Genomic DNA, 19,251 nt, shown 5'->3' on the forward strand with positions numbered 1-19,251 from the left:
GACTGCAGTGGATGGAAACAATGTGTAAAAATCCTTGAGTTTGTGATGATAGTTATTGAAGAAGTTAATCATTATGAGAAGTAACTAAGGCACCAAAAATCCCTCTTTCTGATGACTGGCTATATGAACTGTATTTCAGAGTAAGCAGATAGTGCTGGTTGATGAGGGAAAATGCTTCTTTACAGAAGAATCCTAGCTAATAAATGTGGAAGGAATGATAGAATTAGAAAATCATAATTACAACCTCTGTTAAAATAATTGATTCAGAAAAAGACCATCAGTGTTAAAACCCTGTGAACAAAGGGAAATGGGATCATTTGAGGGAGCAGACTGTCATGGTGTGACTCCTCTAATGAAACTTTGCATCACGGAAAGTAGGACAACTAGATATTTTGTACTCCCACATGTGATATACCACCCATGGAGTATTTTTTGTCTCCCTTCCCCACTCCTAAGAGGTAACCTGCACCTAATTATGGCTGTGGAACTGATTGGCAGTTTACAAGAAATACAGGGATCGAAGAACAAGTTAAATGATACTTGAAGAAGCAGATGCTGAACATTCTTCAGGATAACAGAACTGGTTTCTTTACTAAGAGTGGCAAGAAAAAGAAAAGGGGGAAAGAGGGAATGCTCAAGATTAAATGAAATTTTAAAGAAATCATCAGTAGTTACCCTCACCACCAATGAAAGAAAGAATTATATGCTCTTCAGAAAACACAATGATAGATATGAAAGTAATCCAGACTATTCAGAAGAAACACATCATTGATTTTAATGTTTAAATGTCAAGATTTGCTCAGTAGAGTCAATTCTTGATTGTGGCTATAACCTTAAAGAGATAGAGATTCAATTATTATATGCTAAAAGCAAAATGCTTTTTAAAAGTCACTTGAGGGGCGCCTGGGTAGCTCAGTTGGTTAAGTGTCCGAGTTCAGCTCAGGTCATGATCTCACAGTCTGTGAGTTCGAGCCCCACATCAGGCTCTGTGCTGACAGCTCAGAGCCTGGAGCCTGCTTCAGATTCTGTGTCTCCCTCTCTCTCTGACCCTTCCCCGCTCATGCTCTGTCTCTCTCTGTCTCAAAAATAAATAAAAACATTAAAAAAAAAGTCACTTGAAATTACTTATTAAAAATATTTTTAGTTACTATTGATAAGAAATGTACTTATTTTTGTGGACATTATCTTGAGATAGATGATTCATTTATTATGTAGGGCAAAAACAAACATTTTTTTAAAAATCCAGTGGAAATCCACTTGTATATAAATAAAAGAAAGACAAAGAGAGGAGTAAAAAAAATATTTGGAGACACAATGGCCAAGAATTTTCCAAAATAACAAAACAACAGACCATAGATCTAAGAAACTCTGAGAACTCCAGGTATGATTAAACATATACAAATACAGATACACATCTGTGTGTATCCTGTTCAAACTGCTGATCAGTAGAATCAGGTGTATCAGTAGAATCAGTAGAATCAGCCTAATCCTTTGGTTACAGAACTCTCCAAGCCTTTCGTCTAGATCTTGTAGCAACAATTGATGACCATTGTCTAGGTCTTTTATCTCTCCAGGGAGTTTTCTTACCATGTGTTTACCAAAGCGCATAAATCTTAGAGAAGCCATTCCGGTTTCTACTTGCTAACACTGAATCTTCCTTCTATTCTAACATTTTTTTCTTGGAATGAAAATTTTAAGTTATAGCTAGAAATTTTATTTTTGCTGTCAGTAAGAATGAGTGGGAAAATAGCGGAGCTGAAAAACAGATGTATCTCACAATGATACAACTAGGCTGTATAAGCATGAGATTGATTAAATCAACCAGATGTTTTGTTCGAAAAGATAGTCTTTTCATTTGAAAAGTTGTTTTGTTAGGAGATTATATTAGAAAATCTTTTGGGGAAAAAAACTGTCCATAAACGGGAATAAGTTAAATTCTGTGAGTCAAGGGTGCCTGGGTGGATCGGTCAGTTGAGCATCCAATTCTTATTTTGGCTCAGGTCATGATCCTAGGGTTGTGAGATCGAGCCCCATGTCAAGCCCCACATTCGTGCCGAGCATAGATTCTGCTTAAGATTTTCTCTCTCTCCTTCTGCCCCTCTCTACCACTTGTGCTCGCTCTCCCTCTCTCTCTCTCTTTCTCTCTCTCTCTCAAATGAAATAAATAAAAATAAACAAATAAAAAGGGTGCCTAGGGTGCCTCTGTTAAATGTCCAACTCTTAATCTTGGTTCAGGTCATGATCTCAGGGTTTGTGAGATCGAGCCCCACAATGGGCTGTGCACTGACAGCACAAGCCCGCTTGGGATTCGCTCTCCTTTCTGTGCCTCCCCCCCCCCCCCCCCCCCCCCGCACACTATAAACAAACAAATATTCTGTGAGTCAAAGCTTATTTCATTTGGGTGAAAGGCAGTTGAAGTGGTGGTAATGGTAATACTCATTTTAGTGTTTCTTGTCTTAATTATGCATTTTAAGGATTTGGGATAGGTAGAAAGTGTTTCTTTAAAATTCTGTGTGGCCTTGCAGCACCTGGGTGGCTCAGTTGGTTGAGTGTCTCACTGTGATTTCACAGTTCATGGGTTCAAGCCCCACGTCGGGCCCTGTGCTGACAACTCAGAGACTGGAGCCTGCTTCAGATTCTGTGTCTCCTTGTCTCTCTGCCACTCCCCCTTTTGTGTGCGTGCACGCACACTTTCTTTCTCAAAAATATATAAACATTGAATAATTTTGTGTGACCTTCATAAGTAATTCTCCCTGTTCATGTGTGTGCCTTTCTCTTCTTTTTTTTTTTTAACGTTTATTTATTTTTTGAGACAGAGCATGAATGGGGGAGGGTCAGAGAGTGAGAGGAAGACACAGGATCTCAAACAGGCTCCAGGCTCTGAGCTGTCAGCACAGAGCCTGATGCGGGGCTCGAACTCACGGACCGTGAGATCGTGACCTGAGCCGAAGTTGGACGCTTAACTGACTGAGCCACCCAGGTGACCCCCATTTTGTGATTCGTACATTTATTCATTCCTGTGACTTGAGTCCTGAGGTTTGAACTGTATTAGTTGACCCTGATGGCACAATAAGGGTATTTATATTTCTTGGTCTGGCTTTGTTGGCTCCTCAGGTTATCCTACCTTGCGGATAGAGAAGAACGACCTGAGAAGTGTCACTCTTTTGGAGGCCAAAGCTAAGGTGAAGGATATAGCAATATCCAGGGAGAGGATAACTTTAAAAGATGTACTCCAAGAAGGTATTTATTTTCTTAAAATCGTTTCTCAAGCAAGATTTAATGTTAACACTATAAATTTTTTTTATTTCCGATTGTAAGAATTTCATGTCTTTGTGTTTAAGGATAGAAGTATACAATTTATTTCCTTTCTAAAACTTATTTTTATTTTCTCTTTCTTTAGATCTTTAATTTGCCGTAATACAGCTTTGGTGTAATTCTTGATTTTTCAGTACATTAAAGCATTAATGTACTTACCAATGTACTTATGTATTAAATGTATTATGAATTAAGACATAATGTACTTATGTATTAAATATGTATAGAAATATACGTATTTGTATATATTAGCATTTAAATACTACCTTTAAATATATTTTCTGTTCTTGTTTAAACATGATCACTACCTAGCAAGCCTGTTTCAAATATTCTAAGTAATTTTCTCTGTGACAGATAGTATGGGGATGGAGCAGATGGAACAAGCATGGGCTTTGGAGTCACACCCAACTTCCATCCCCGTCCCATGATTTGTCACCTGTGTGACCTTGGAGAACTCATTTAATGTCTTCCACGTCCAGTTTCCTTTTCTGTAAATTTGCACTGCATTGTCTGCACTTGGACTAGTAGCGAAGATTAGATGAAATGATGTACATTAAATGAACTTACGCATAATAGATCTTTGGTAGATTTTAGTACCCTTCCCTTTCCCACCTGTTGGTCCTTATTTTCTTTCTTGAATTTTAGGGTATTGATTGAGGAGATGCTGAATGAGGACCAAAATTAATAATAAAGTACTTCATTGAGTTGAGTCCCTCAAGTTATTAAAGAGAGAATTACCTTTTCCCCCTTCCACAATCCAGTTTGTAGTGTTTTGAATGCATATGAGTCATTCTGAATTCATCTCTTGGTTGAGATGCTTATAGGTCAGTCACAGCTGAGAGGTTTGAACTGTCCCCAGTGACAAGTAGTAATTAAAAGAAGCAAAAATTTTTGGTCTGTTTTTGAATGTATGAGGGGAGTCCATTGTTCTCTTTTGTTATTGTTCTGAAGCTAAGCTTAGAAACTCATAAATGCCTCTAATGGATACCCCATTACTGAGTTCCAGTGTTCCTGGCTATATCATTAGTTTATTTAGGATGATTCAGAAAGGATTCTCATATACTTAGTTTAAATATGGTATTTCTAAAAGCAAGTTAAAGGGTGCCTGGGTGACTCGGTTAAGTGTCTGACTTTTGGTTTCTGCTCAGGTCATAATCTCATGGTTTGTGAGATAGAGCCCTGTGCTCTCAGCGCGGAGCCTGCTTGGGATTTTCTCTCTCCCTGTCTCTCTGTCCCTCCCTGCTTTGTGTGTGTGTGTGTGTGTGTGTGCGCGCGCGCGCACACTTTCTCAAAAAATAAATAAACAAAAAAAACAAAAGCAAGGTAAAATATTTCATAGTTACAAAGAATTTCTAATAGTCATTAAAAAACCAAAGATTTAGGTGAGAATAATGCTGCTGATCACATATGTCCTTGTTATGTTTAAGTTATATTGTGCCAGGAAGTTTTGTACTTATAGTTTTATGAAGGTTATCATATGATGATCTCATTAATTATTATTTTTCCTTCTAGGTACTTTTGGGCGTATTTTCCATGGGATTTTAGTAGATGAAAAAGATCCAAATAAAGAAAAACAAGCATTTGTAAAAACAGTTAAAGGTAGGGTTTTCTTCCATACTGTTACCAAAATGTTTCCCTAAGGTAGATCATGCCAGTGAGATTCTGTCTCAGATTCTGAGTCTGCACCAGACCTTTAAGTCAGTTCATGTGAGTTTAGCTCATATGAGGCTAACTTTTGAGGATATTTGGCTCGTTTTCATAAGGTATAGAAAAAAAGTTCTAATAATTTAAGATGTTAAACACTTACTAGGTATTACTTGAGCTTGTAGTTAAATTACATCTATTTGACTTCATTGTTGCTATATGTACTATTGTGTTTTTCTTAGGTAAAAGTTGTTTCTTTCCTCTTAAAAACAGTTACTTATTTTTCCTCCTCCCCACTCCCAATACTGCTGTCTACAAAGAATAAAAAACACCCTGTCCCCCCTCCTCCACCCCAGACTCATAGTACCTTACATGAATAGGCTTGTTTATCTTCCTCCCACTTCCCTGCCTTTTTTTTTTTTTTTTTTTTTTTTTTTTGCTATTATATGTAATGCTGCAGAAAATATCCATGTGTGTATGTATCCTTCTTGGCTTAGTTTTATAGGTATAGCCATAGTTGACATTGTTGCCCCAAGAGGTATTTGCATTTAAAATTTAGATAGATGTTGTCAGATTGTTTTCTAAAGGGTATATCACACTAGTTAATGTTATCATGAACAGAATATCTATTTTCACATATTCTTTTGGAGCAATATGATGCCTAATTTTTCACTTTATAATTGATATTTGTAAAAGCTTAAATTTTAGTTAAATTTGGTCATTTTAAGAAAAAGAAAAATGTAATTTATAGGGTGTTTAATGTCTGACAGTGTCTGATATGGACTGAGATGACAAGATGTTAATTTTGAAAAAACAAATAATAGCATTTTGATGCAGAAATTGAGGAAAAAATTAAATTCCGTTTTATATGTAAGAGGTGACATTTTATGAAGTTTTCAAAGTTAATTTATAAAAACTTATGTTTCTAAATCTACTTAAATGAATTGATGGAAAAGTATGAAGGATTTATGTTGTTTCTAAAAAGTTGTACTAACCTTAAAAATAAGGGTAATTTGATTTCTTTTAATTTAGCAAAATTGCTTGCTTAACACGCACTTGCCATTCACGCATTGTTTTCTAAATGGTTTAACTTATTATACTGTTCAGTATATATTTTATCTACCTACCTCTCCTAGCCCCAAAGCATTTTTAAAGGTTAATATTTAAGTTTGGTCCGTTAGGTTTTCTGACTAGGTTTGAAAGATATTTTACATATTACCGTTTATAAATATAGAATTTGAACCCTTAGTTTAATACTGTTGACTTTTGTTACATTTTCCCCCATTTTTAAGGAAACATTCCTCTGTGATTTTAATATTTCTTCTGGAGTTTATAAATCTGTGGTTAGTTTACAACTAGGCTGTCACTAATTTGTTCTGAATGAATCTTGAATTAGCAAAAGAACTTTCTATGTATAATTGGGTTGACTTAGGGTTGGAAAGGAGAAAAAAAGGAAATAATAGTGATAAGAAAACACAATGCAGATTCTGGGACTGTTTCACAAGATAAGATTTCTCCTTCCGGATACACTTGAAATTGTAGTCAATTGGTTGTTTCTACGCCTTAACCACTGTGATTGTAATGTTCCTTCTGAGCTAGATGGAAACAAGAGAAAGCACAGTGAGTCCTTAGCCAAGATATAGTTACGGTTTGCATGAGAAACAAAGAGGAAGTGCATTGACCACAGTAGTTGGCGCAGAATTGTTAGATAGCTCCATATGATTGGGTATCTTGAGATTTATTTTTTTGGATTTTTTTTTTAATTGAAGCTATGAAAATCTGGCAAATTTCTTTCACAAATCTGTATGCTTTATTACTTGCCACACAATTAGAAATGTAGCTTAAAATGTAAAAAATAATTTTTTAAAAGATTATTGACCTTTACCTTTAGACATAAGCAAGAAATTAGAATTTGGCTTCATAAAAAATTTGTAAATTTGCACAGAGACTTAATAGACATTCCAGTCTATTATTTATGTTGTTTCTAAAAAGTTGTACTAACCTTAAAAATAACAATAATGTTATTATATATGTATATTATATATAAAACACAAGTTGTGTGTGTGTGTGTGTATAATGTATAAGAAAGAAATTTCCAGAGATTGAAATTAAGAATCTGAATCTCATACAGTGAATATTGTGAAATTGAATTCCATGAAGTAAATTAATTAATTTGAGGTTATTGGTGTTGGGTTCTTATTTTGTTTTATAGTTGCTACTACTTTGCAATTTGGAAATAAGTTTTTTTTAATCATTTGTTCTTCTTGTAACTTGGAATGTAAATATTTTATAGTATTCTTTTCAAATGTGCACATCTTAAAATAGATCTTTCAGTATTTAAAATTAAAAGACTTGGACTAGACTGGGAAGGGAATCCAGGAAAATGGTTTTTTCTTACTAATAAATGGATAAAATTATTTTTTCTCCAACTCCAACTGTTCTTAGATCATCATCTAGTTCAAGTGTCCCTTGCTTAATAGAGTATGCTTATTAAGGTTAATAATTTGAAGAAAATTAGGCATAAAAATAACATGTCCTGAAATTGACTTTTATTTGGATCTTCATGCCAGTTGACAGGAAGGTCACCACTTATTAACTGGGTGCAGATTTCCAAATATTACTAGATTTCAATCTGAAAAAGACCCTAACAGTCCCCAAATCGTCCTGGTCGTAATTTGATTAAAATTTATTTAGATTACAGAAAAAGAAATAAAGGCACATTCTGCCATTCCTAGATGATCCTAAATTTTGAGCAGTTTTTAGACAACTAGAGTTTATTCTGGCAGACATCAGTGTGATGCACGTTTTCCAAAGAAGTACCAAGTGTTTCAAGCCCTTGGCTTTTCGTCCGCCCATTTTACATTCCTACAAAGGTTTAAACTAAGTGTGAAGCTGTCTGGAAAAGTGGACACTACTAGCAAGTTGTGGAAGAGGGAGTGATTCCACTAGTTAGTCTTGGAAGAAAGTGAAGTTTGTGATTGCTTAGCTTTGACAGTTGCACTTTTAAGGAGTAAATGTGACACATACTCATAGTACTTGACTTCAGTGATCTGGATTTTACTCTTGGTTTGGCATTTTACTATGTAGGGCTGGGATGTGAATCTTGGCTTTGCCAGTCTTTGTATCTTTTTCTCCCTCTTGTTGCGTTGATCAGAAGCTTTGCAAGTTACTACTGTTTTTACTGTTGACATAGAAATTAGTTATTGGTTTCTTTGAAAGTGTTGTTGTTGTTATTATTTTTAGGGAGTGCTAGCAGGGGAGGGGGCAGATGCAGAAAGAGAGAGGGAATCCTAAGCAGGCTCCATGGTCAGCACGGAGCCTGACACAGGGCTCGATCCTACGACACTGGGATCACGACCTGAGCTGAAATCAAGAGTTGGACACTCAGCCGATTAAGCCACCCAGGTGCCCTTGAAAGTGTTTTTAAAGATACACTATACTTAGAGTGCCTGGGTGGCTCAGTGGGTTGAGTGTCCGACTTTGGCTCAGGTCATGATCTCATGGCTCTTGAGTTCAAGTCCCGTGTTGGGCTCTGACAGCTCAGAGCCTGGAGCCTGCTTCGGATTCTGTGTCTCCTTCTCTGTCTCTGCCCTTCTTCCACTCGCTCTGTCTCTCTCTCAAAAATAAAAACATTAAAAATAAATAAGTAAATAAAAGGTACACTATACTCATAATTTTGTTTTTGATATCTACAGGCCAGTTTTTTTTTAATTTTATTTTTTATTTTTTAAAATTTACATCCAAATTAGTTAGCATATAGTGCAACAATGATTTCAGGAGTAGATTCCTTAGTGCCCCTTACCCATTTAACCCATCCCCTCTCCCACAACCCCTCCTGTAACCCTCAGTTTGTTCTCCATATTTATGAGTCTCTTCTGTTTTGTCCCCCTCCCTGTTTTTATATTATTTTTATTTCCCTTCCCTTATGTTCATCTGTTTTGTCTCTTAAAGTCCTCATATGGGTGAAGTCATATGATTTTTGTCCTTCTCTGACTAATTTCACTTAACATAATACCCTCCAGTTCCATCCATGTAGTTGCAAATGGCAAGATTTCATTCTTTTTGATTGCTGAGTAATATTCCATTGTATATATACAACACATCTTTATCCATTCATCCATGGGTGGACATTTGGGCTCTTTCCATACTTTGGCTATTGTCGCTAGTGCTGCTATAAACATGGGGGTGCATGTGTCCCTTTGAAGCGGCATACCTGTATCCCTTGCATAAATACCTAGTAGTGCAATTGCTGGGTTGTAGGGTAGTTCTGTTTTTAGTTTTTTGAGGAACCTCCATACTGTTTTCCAGAGCGGCTGCACCAGCTTGCATTCCCATTTTCAGGCTGGTTTTTAAAAAACTGAAACTCATTTCCAATTTTATAATGAAAATATGCCATTCACTTAATGGAAATGTTCTTTTTAAATAGTGGAGAATATCCTCATTATTAAAGTAGTGGCCCCCATAAGATGAATAATGCTTATAGATTTGTGCAGATATTTGCTGACTTACAATTCCTTTGGAGGCGCAAACTAAAGATACTAGTAAATTGCATTATTGTGTTTTGTGTTTCAAAAACATTGAACTAAAAGCCAATTATAGTTCTGTTACTTTGGACCAAAAACCATAAGTTCAGATGCTATTTAATATCAGTTCTTTTTGTTTGCTAGCTTTTAACTCAGATAGGTAAGAAGAAAATAAAAGGGCCACAATCTCCCTTCAGAACCCCTGTGGTCATTTTTTTTTATAGTTTTATGTTTCTAAGGTTTGAACATGTAAATTGAAGAGAAAGGTGCAAAATTTAAATTCTCCCATCTCTAAACCTAACCATCATTAACAATTTATTATGATTCTCTTCATGAGTAAGAAAAAAAATGTGTCCAGATGTATCTAATTTTTCAAATAATTTGTTTTTATTTATTTTTTTTTTTTAATTTTTTTTCAACGTTTATTTATTTTTGGGACAGAGAGAGACAGAGCATGAACGGGGGAGGGGCAGAGAGAGAGGGAGACACAGAATCGGAAACAGGCTCCAGGCTCTGAGCCATCAGCCCAGAGCCCGACGCGGGGCTCGAACTCCCGGACCGCGAGATCGTGACCTGGCTGAAGTCGGACGCTTAACCGACTGCGCCACCCAGGCGCCCCTGAAATAATTTGTTTTTAAAACATAACTGGTCACTCAAACAATTTGTCACCTTGGTTTTAAAATTTAATATATCGGGGCGCCTGGGTGGCTCAGTCGGTTGGGCGGCCGACTTCGGCTCAGGTCATGATCTTGCGGTCCGTGAGTTCGAGCCCCGCGTCGGGCTCTGTGCTGACAGCTCGGAGCCTGGAGCCTGTTTCAGATTCTGTGTCTCCCTCTCTCTGACCCTCCCCTGTTCACGCTCTGTCTCTGTCTCAAAAATAAATAAACGTTAAAAAAAAATTAAAAAAAAAATAAATAAAATTTAATATATCTTGGAGATTTTCTGTCATACATAGAGACTTAAATCTTATTTTTTAAAAGTAATTGCATAGTATCCCAGTGTGCTAATTTAACTGATTCTCTTTTGATGGGCACTTTGGGTTGTTTTGAATTTTTTGCTATTACAAGTGAATAATATTCTTGTTACATTATATGTAGATGAACTTTTGTGACTATATCTGTAGATTATGCTCTTAATAGTGGGCTGATGATGTAGAGTATATGTATTTTTACACTTTGTTGGGTATTGCTTCCCTCGCTTTCCCAAGATGCTATTGATGAACCTGTTTCATCACACTCCTGCCCAAACTGGCAGGTAGCTGATTGTTTTTGTCCCACTCTGACCAAGAAAATGATACCTCTTAATTTAGTTTGTTTGTCTTTACAGAAGGGTGAAGCTAAAAGTCATTTTGTAATTTTTTTTGTCATTTGTGTTGCTTTTTTTCAGTAAAGTTTATGCTTTTATCTTTTGACTCTTTAAATTTTTCTCTTATTGGTTTGTAGGAGTTCTTTAAAGAAGGGAAAAAATGAAATTAGCCCTTTATGTGTATTTTTCCAGCCTGCTACTACTTTCTTTACTTTTTTTATGGAACCTTACTTAATTTCTAATTTTTACATACTCAAATTTATTCTTCATGGCTTCTGTTAATGTTCATCTATTAAATGAAACACTGCCTGTTGCAATAGAATTTTGTAATATTTTGTAATTTGATAATAGAAATAGGCTAGACCTATGTAGATTTACCTGTATCTTATAATGAAAATTCATCCTATAGTTTGAGATAAATTTTTGCTAATAGCAGAATAGGTCTTGTCACATATATAGTGTTAACATCCATGACAATGTCCTTTTCTTTATATAGATCAAGCTTCTGAAATTCAGGTGACAATGATGCTCACTGAAAGTTGTAAGCTACGAGGTCTTCATCACAGGTGAGAGGAAAACTACCCAGCATTTAAGTGTTAAGCATGGTAACATTGTATACTACATTTTTATTTAAGAAAGTTGTGATATGTTCTGAATTGAAAGCTTTTTGGAATGCCCTTATTTTTTAAATAGAATATCAGTGAAAAAAATTAAAAAATGCAATAGATTCTAAGGAAGAAAAGAAAACATAGCTGGATAAAACATAGCTAAACTTTTTTTTTTTTAATTTTTTTTTCAACGTTTTTTTATTTATTTTTGGGACAGAGAGAGACAGAGCATGAACGGGGGAGGGGCAGAGAGAGAGGCAGACACAGAATCGGAAACAGGCTCCAGGCTCCGAGCCATCAGCCCAGAGCCTGATGCAGGGCTCGAACTCACGGACCGTGAGATCGTGACCTGGCTGAAGTCGGATGCTTAACCGACTGCGCCACCCAGGCGCCCCACATAGCTAAACTTTTGAGAAAGGGAGTTTTTACATATTTGTGTGCATATTATTCTTTAAAAATTAGGATAGTGATATATATCTGCTATACTCTCTGTCAAAAATAAATAAACATTAAAAAAAATTAAAAAACAAAAAAGGCGCCGGGGTGGCTCAGTCGGTTAAGCTTATGACCTTTGGCTCAGGTCATGATCTCGTGGTCTGTGAGTTCAAGCCCTGTTTCTAGCTCTGTGATGACAGCTTGAAGCCTGGAGCCTCCTTCAGATTCTGTGTCTCCCTCTCTCTCTTCCCCTCCTCCATTCATGCATGCTCTGTCTCTTTCTCTGTCAAAAATAAATAAACATTAAAATTTTTTTTTTTTTAAATACCTGCTATGGGGGTGCGTAGGTGGCTCAGTCGGTCAAGCATCCAACTATTGGTTTTGTCTCATGGGTTCTCAAAGTTTGTGAGTGCAAGCCCCTACATTGGGCTTCAAGCTGACAGTACGGAGCCTGCTTGGGATTCTCTCCCTCTCTTACTCATTCTCTGTCTCTCAAAATAAATAAATAAAAACTTGAAAAAAAATATTAAAAAAATATTTAAAAAATACCTGCTATGAAATTCTTTAACATAGAATACCAGAGATAAGAATAATAAACACCAGTAATCCCATCTCCTAAATTTAGTGAAAGTTAACATTTTACCACTTTTGTTTGGTGTATATAAATGTCTATTATCTGCCTAGATGATACATAGATATTTAGGAGTGTAGAAATATTTTAAAGTAAACTAGACATCTCAGCACTTAAATTCATTTCCAGCCTGCAATTCCCCTCCCCCCATGAAGATTTTTTTAAAAAATATTTACTTATTGAGAGAGAGGGAACAAGTGGGGGAGGGGCAGAGAGAGAGGGAGGGAGAATCCAAGCAGGCTCCGCGCTGTCAGCGCAGAACCCAATGTGGGGCTGAACCTCACGAACCGTGAGATGACCCAAGCTGAAAATCAAGAGTCAAATGCTTAATGACTGAACCACCCAGGTGCTCCGAAGATGTTTTAATATAATCATAATACCATTATTATCTTCAACAAGGTTAACAGGCTTCTTAATATAACAGAGCAATGTATCTAACTTTTTATGTAAGTTACTATGAATTCATATCTACATTTAAAAAAGATTTGGAGCAGTTCATTGAATGGTTGACCACGATCTTGTCATTAGGTCATAGTATGGTTTTTAAGAAATACATGTATTTCTGTATGAAGAACTTTAAAAAAAAAAAACTCATATCAGTCCTCTTACAGAGCTATAACAAAAGCTCTATCTTCTGAAACAAAAAGACTGAAATATTGTATCTCAACATGCTGCAGTATCAGTATTGGGGCAAGGTTTTTAAAAAGAAAAAAAACTACATAGAGTCAGCTTAATTTGTATGCCTATTGCAGATTTGGTTGCATATGTTTAAAAAAATGGGTCAGTGACCATCCCTGTTGGAAGATATTTATGGACTTCTGGGGAAACACACACACACACACACACACACACACACACACAAGTGATGCATGCAAAAGGCATCATGCATTTTAATTTCTTTGTACTTTGAGCAGTTACTTGAGTTCTGCCAAAAAATAAGATGACTATGCAGAGTTTTATTTTTGAGTTTCATTTATACTTTGGTTCCTATTTGAAAGAATTTGAGAACCTAAAAAGAAGGCAGCAGTAGTGAGAGCAATAAAATGGTAATGAAAGTTGAGTTTTATGGCTTTGTGATGGTGGGGGAGAAAACAAATAAGCCAACAATAAGGATACAAATATTTTTGCTGTGATTGAACATAAAACATCTTTTAGTTTCTGGGGAAACATTAAAAGTTGATAAATCTCAGTATTAGAAGGGAAAGAAACAAATCTTCTTTGGGGGAGGAAAAAAGTTTTCCTAGTTTCAAATTCTCAAGTAGATGTCACATTAGGCTTATCATACTTGGGGCATTGATTAATATAATGAACAGATACACTTTTCAGTTTCATTGAGCATAAAAAAGCCCAGGGTGTTTGAAAAAATTGGACATACAGTAATGGTCGGACTGAAGATGTCCCATTGAAGGGTTAAAGTCAAGTGATTGAAGAATGTTACCTTCCATTGGTCTGATTCAGTCCAAGTATAGAACGTATTTACAGAGGAATGCATGGATAACATTCCTGAGATTATATTTTATAAAAAATACATTTTGTTTCCTTTTAGTAACAAAACAAGAACTGGATAATGGTCATTTAGAAATGTCCTTCTTGAGCAGATTGGAAGTGCTTGATGTTCTATTCTGCTGACTCTGAGAGGAAGAGCCAAAAGTGTTTAATACTAGTATGTAATGTCAACCTAGTATTTAGGTACCTACCTAGTATTCTTACCCTGATAAAAGGTCTGTACACTTCACAGAAGTGGGAAACAGGGATAAATGTAGACAAAGCCAAGATTTTCCCAAGAAGCAGTTTTATATCCACTGTAGCCTAGGTGCTTTGGCTGAATAACGTTCAGAGCAAGTATTTGCAGCATTTCTCATGTGGCTTTAGCCTGTACGGTTTTCCAGCATCCTATCAAGATGAATTAGCAGCCCAGGACACCTTAGGTGATGGAATGCCACATGCTGAATAGGGCTCATACTGGACATTCAGCGATTGGGGAAAGTCTTCTAAAGGCAGATTGTCTAGTTTGGTCATGGCTAATTGTTCTTCCTGGCTGTAGAGTAATACCAGGACTCCTAGTTTTTAATGAGTATCATGGGTGCGTGCATCTGTGCATTTATTTGTTCATTCTCTTATTCTAATTCATTTAGCACCAGTTTTGTACTTGGAACTCTGCTAGGCCTGAGGGACAAAAATGAACTAATGATCTTCAGTGTTCATATTGTACAACTTATCAAGCCAACAAAATACACTTAGTAAGAAATGACACCTCATTTCAGAATTTAACTTTTTAAAACTGGTTGTGGTACGCAATTCCACATGCAAAGCATGTTTACTTCATGTTTTAACATTCCAAGAATAAGAATTGTAAAGTGTTGATATATTTTAAGTATTTTGAAATTCTTTTTATTCCTTTTTCTGCTGGAATTTATGAGAATAATATTTACTGTAAATTGAAATAGCTGTATAAATAAAAAGATACCAATTTATTTTAATTACATCCGAAGTGCTTCATATTAAAGTACTCTTGAGTTATTTCTTTTTTTTTTTTTTTAAATTTTTTTTTTCAACATTTATTTATTTTGGGACAGAGAGAGACAGAGCATGAACGGGGGAGGGGCAGAGAGAGAGGGAGACACAGAATCGGAAACAGGCTCCAGGCTCTGAGCCATCAGCCCAGAGCCCGACGCGGGGCTCGAACTCCCGGACTGCGAGATCATGACCTGGCTGAAGTCGGACGCTTAACCGACTGCGCCACCCAGGCGCCCCGTCTTGAGTTATTTCTGTGTGCAGTTTGGCTCTCCATTGGCCTGAAGTTGCCTGGTGGTGACCTCACACTGAGTGCCTCCCAGCCCTCACTCTGCAGGCACGCTTGGCAAGACTGAGAACTGCGTGCAGTTCTTGTCTCATGTCCCCACAGAACCTTCCCTGTTTCTACCTTGTTCTTGCCTACAGCACCAGTTTCTACTCTCATCCGCTCTTCATCTAGGTCCCAGATCTTCCTTTTTATCCTCCTTTTCTTTATAAAATGGATAGAATGAAGGCCAGCCATTTGTACTTTAAAACATGTTCATGCAGGGGTGCCCAGGTGGTTCAGTTGGTTAAGTGTCTGACTTTGGCTCAGATTATGGCCTCATGGTTTGTGGGTTCGCACTCCACGTGGGACTCTGTGCTGACAGCTCAGAGCCTGGAGCCTGCTTCAGATTCTGTGTCTCCCTCTGTCTCTGCCCCTCCCCTGCTTGCGCTCTGTCTCGGTCTTTCAAAAATAAATAAAATATTTAAAAAATTAAAAAAAAAAAACATGTTCGTGCAACTTGTTACCTCTCCTAGAGGGCTTTTAATCCCCTGGTGATTGAGCAAATGATTTGATCTCAAACAGCAAACTTACTGTGCCTGGATAAAATGCCTTTAACTCTGCTCAGTGAATTTCAGACCTGAGGAGAGGAGCAGAGAAATAATTTTGGGGATGTTAGATCAGGTAACTCTTCACATTACACCTCAAATCATTGTGTGCTCAGTTAAACCTGAATGCAAACCTGTTGTACTCGTTTTAGTGTGCATGGGACTTGGTAAGAAAAGAGGCACTGTCACTTCCCGTGCATTCCTTCTTGCTCTCCCGGGAGGGAATATCCAGTGAGCCAGGGAAAAGCAAAGGGTTTTGGAACTGGATGAAGTTTTGAATTTTCTTCTCCATGCACTTGTTGTTTGTGCTTGGCAGATAACCTAACCTCTCTTTGCATGGGTTTCTTCACTCAACTGAGTGGGACTAATCATCACTGCCACTCTTAGGCTGTAATGGCAAGCAGAAGCTGTACTAGGAGCTTTTTTTGTGCAGGTCTAGTAATCTCTTGAGTCCTCATTTTCTGCTGCTTAGGGGTCAGTGCTTTCCCTATTAGTAAGTCCTACATAGCAGTAGAGGAGTCCGCAGCTTTCACTTGTGCACCGTTGGGTCAGAGTTGTGTGACTGTGGTTTTAAGAGAGACACATGCTCAATTGAAACAATTTAGAAAAAAAACATAGAAAGCAAGATAGAAATGATCTAAAGCCCCACAACTCAAAGACAACAACTTTTAATTCTTGTCATATTTCTATGCAGAGTTTTATTAGTTTTTCTCCCATCTTTGAAATTACCCTGCAAACATATGTAAATTTTGTATCTTGCTTTCATATAAGATAAACTTTTACTCTTCTTTTCTTAACATCTCTTTGTGACCATTTAATTGTTATGTACTATCCTGCTATTTGGGTGTGCTATTAGTTGTTTGTAACTTTTTGCTATTAATATTTCATTAACTATCCTTGTTCATGTAGCTTTTTAATGTTTGATATTATTTCTTTATTAAATATCCTTAGAGGCAGAATTTACTAAGTTAAGGAGTAGGATTGTTTTTAAGGCTGTGATACTTGTGTTATTTATCAAATATTTATTAAATGCTTATTTTCTATGGCACAGAATACAAAGCATTGGGCATAAAAATAAGAATTCATGTTTTTGCCTTTTTTGGCATAGTTGGGAAAATGAGATAATTAGGTAAAAAGTTACAAACCTTGAAGAAAATTAAATTATTTCCAGGTATCAATGGAAAGAGGTGTCGTCAGGAAATAGGATGAAAGTATTTATGTGTGCCATGGAAATTTAAAGAGAAACAATACTGCTTACTACATGGTTGGCTTTATCTTGTACATCATAACAACATTTTATGGTTGGTATGATGCCATGTTAGAGGTATGGAAACTAAGGCCAGGAGAGATGGTTGCACAAACAGTACATGGTAAATTTAGGATTTGGAAATCAGATTCTAAGTCCCATGGGACCAGCTAAGGGCATCTTGGCTTTTGTGGCAGTTGCAGCCTCTCTGAGGCCTTCTTGATAGCATATTCTGGTCCATAGTCTGCATGGGGTCTGCTTTTCTTTAATGTGTTGATGGACTAAAGAGGATGTTATATAAACGCATCAAGTCATTTTTTAGATGTCTCTGATTACCCCACAAGAGTAAAGTTTTAGTGTGACTAGAGAGTGTTTTCAGAGAATCCAGTCCACGGGAAACAACTTTGAGTTTACAGCTTTTCCCTATCTATCCACCAAGTGTATATGTGGGCAACACTGATGTCTAGTTTTAAGGGGCATTTATAACATTATTACATTTTTAATGGTTATCATGTTTTTAAGTATGTTTGAGATTTTCTGGGTTTGTTTTAGGTTACCTTTATTGCTTTTTATTAAAAATAAGCCCTTGAGGTTTTAGATTTCACTTGTCTTTCTCCTGATTTCATTATTTTGTAGAAATCTTCTTCCTATTACGCATGTGTGTATAGAAGAAGGAGAAAAGCCCATGGTGATACTGCCTTACATGAATTGGGGGAATCTTAAGTTGTTTTTACGGCAGTGCAAATTAGTAGAGGCCAATAATCCGCAGGTGAGAAAAATTTGCCCCAATACTAATTATTTGCCGGGAACTTCTGATATTATCTTTAAAAATAGATGTTAACCTTCCTATATATAAACTGTTTAAAAACCTGTAAAAAGAAACTCAAAATGAACTAGAAGATATTTATACCCTGTTGATTTAGAGTAAGATGGTTTATGATTCCTGTCTTAAAGGTTGCACTTCACTGATGGCTGAACTTTCTTCTTTTATCCATTGTGTGTTTATTTATAATCACCTCAGACCCTCTCTAACACCATCTCAGCCATTTTCCTGATAACTCTTTGAAGGCACTGGTACTAGATCTCCCTTGTAGGAATGGAAACACACTTGACAGAGTCATTTGGTCCATATTATACCAAAAGCTGGTCGTGACTGGAGGTCTAGATTATGGGGATAATGGATCTGTTTTTAATATGCTTGGCTATAAGATATCGATCACTTAGGAGTTTCCTTCTCTTTGCTGCTTGTGCACATGGCTGTGAAGCATTTGGTTATATTCCAGACACATTATGATGGTAGTGGTAGTAAAGCCTAGCTGGTGTTTTGTTGCCTACTGTAACTTGTAGCTGTATTGTTTGTTTTAGAGTTTATAATGATGTACTTACTACAGTTGCCCAGAGAAAGTGGATTCAAATGCTGCATCGAGTGACCTATAAGTCAATATGCTTTGTAAATTGACAGGATTAAAGCCAGGGTTCCCCAAAAATTGTTGGAGGCTGCAGCCCATCAACATTACCTGAGGAAGAATTTCACTCCTTAGCCCACAGTACTACAATAGTGGCTCTAGAGGAGCATATCAGTAGTGAGAGCTATAGACTTATATTAGTTTGAAAATGGTCTCCAGAGATAATCTCCTAATAAAAACTTTTGATTTTAAAGAACAGGTTATCAAATAATAAACATTTGAAATATTATCTTGAGAATTTGGCATTCATGGAACAGATATTTATTGGGCACCTATTGTAAGTCCTAGTTGTTGGGGAGATCTACCTAACCGATGAGAGAGACAGTGTGAAGTAAATGGTAAGTTACATTACAGAATGATAAGTACTAGTAGATACAAATATTAGGGAGCCATGGGAACATATTCTTGGTCAAGAAGTAGCTTTTTAAAAGTCAAGTGTAGGTGTAAAGAAGTATTTTGGGATGGAGTAGGATTATGGAATAAAATAAGTAGCTGCCATCATAATTTTTGTGCTAACTACAAGCAATGTCATTTTTTTTTTTTTTTTTAACCACAGGCAATTTCTCAACAAGACCTGGTACACATGGCCATTCAGATTGCCTGTGGAATGAGCTATCTGGCCAGAAGGGAAGTCATCCACAAAGACCTGGCTGCTAGGAACTGTGTGTAGGTGCCATGAGCTTGTCACTGT

At 36.6% G+C, this 19,251-nt stretch overlaps 1 protein-coding gene across 2 annotated transcripts in view; it reads left to right on the forward strand.

Annotated features, from left to right (window-relative positions):
* RYK (receptor like tyrosine kinase) overlaps positions 1 to 19,251 on the forward strand; it is a 105,977-nt gene that overhangs the window by 66,190 nt on the left and 20,536 nt on the right. Inside the window, exons 8-12 of one of the 2 annotated variants that reach the window (XM_043595365.1) lie at positions 3,106 to 3,240; positions 4,828 to 4,914; positions 11,284 to 11,353; positions 17,731 to 17,863; positions 19,117 to 19,226. In XM_043595365.1, coding sequence (XP_043451300.1) covers positions 3,106 to 3,240; positions 4,828 to 4,914; positions 11,284 to 11,353; positions 17,731 to 17,863; positions 19,117 to 19,226 — 535 coding nt within the window. The remainder of the gene's footprint in view (positions 1 to 3,105; positions 3,241 to 4,827; positions 4,915 to 11,283; positions 11,354 to 17,730; positions 17,864 to 19,116; positions 19,227 to 19,251) is intronic. The other variant, XM_043595366.1, reaches the window with a different exon arrangement.

The sequence above is a fragment of the Prionailurus bengalensis genome, chromosome C2 (genome assembly GCF_016509475.1).
Source record: "Prionailurus bengalensis isolate Pbe53 chromosome C2, Fcat_Pben_1.1_paternal_pri, whole genome shotgun sequence".
Taxonomy (NCBI): domain Eukaryota; kingdom Metazoa; phylum Chordata; class Mammalia; order Carnivora; family Felidae; genus Prionailurus; species Prionailurus bengalensis.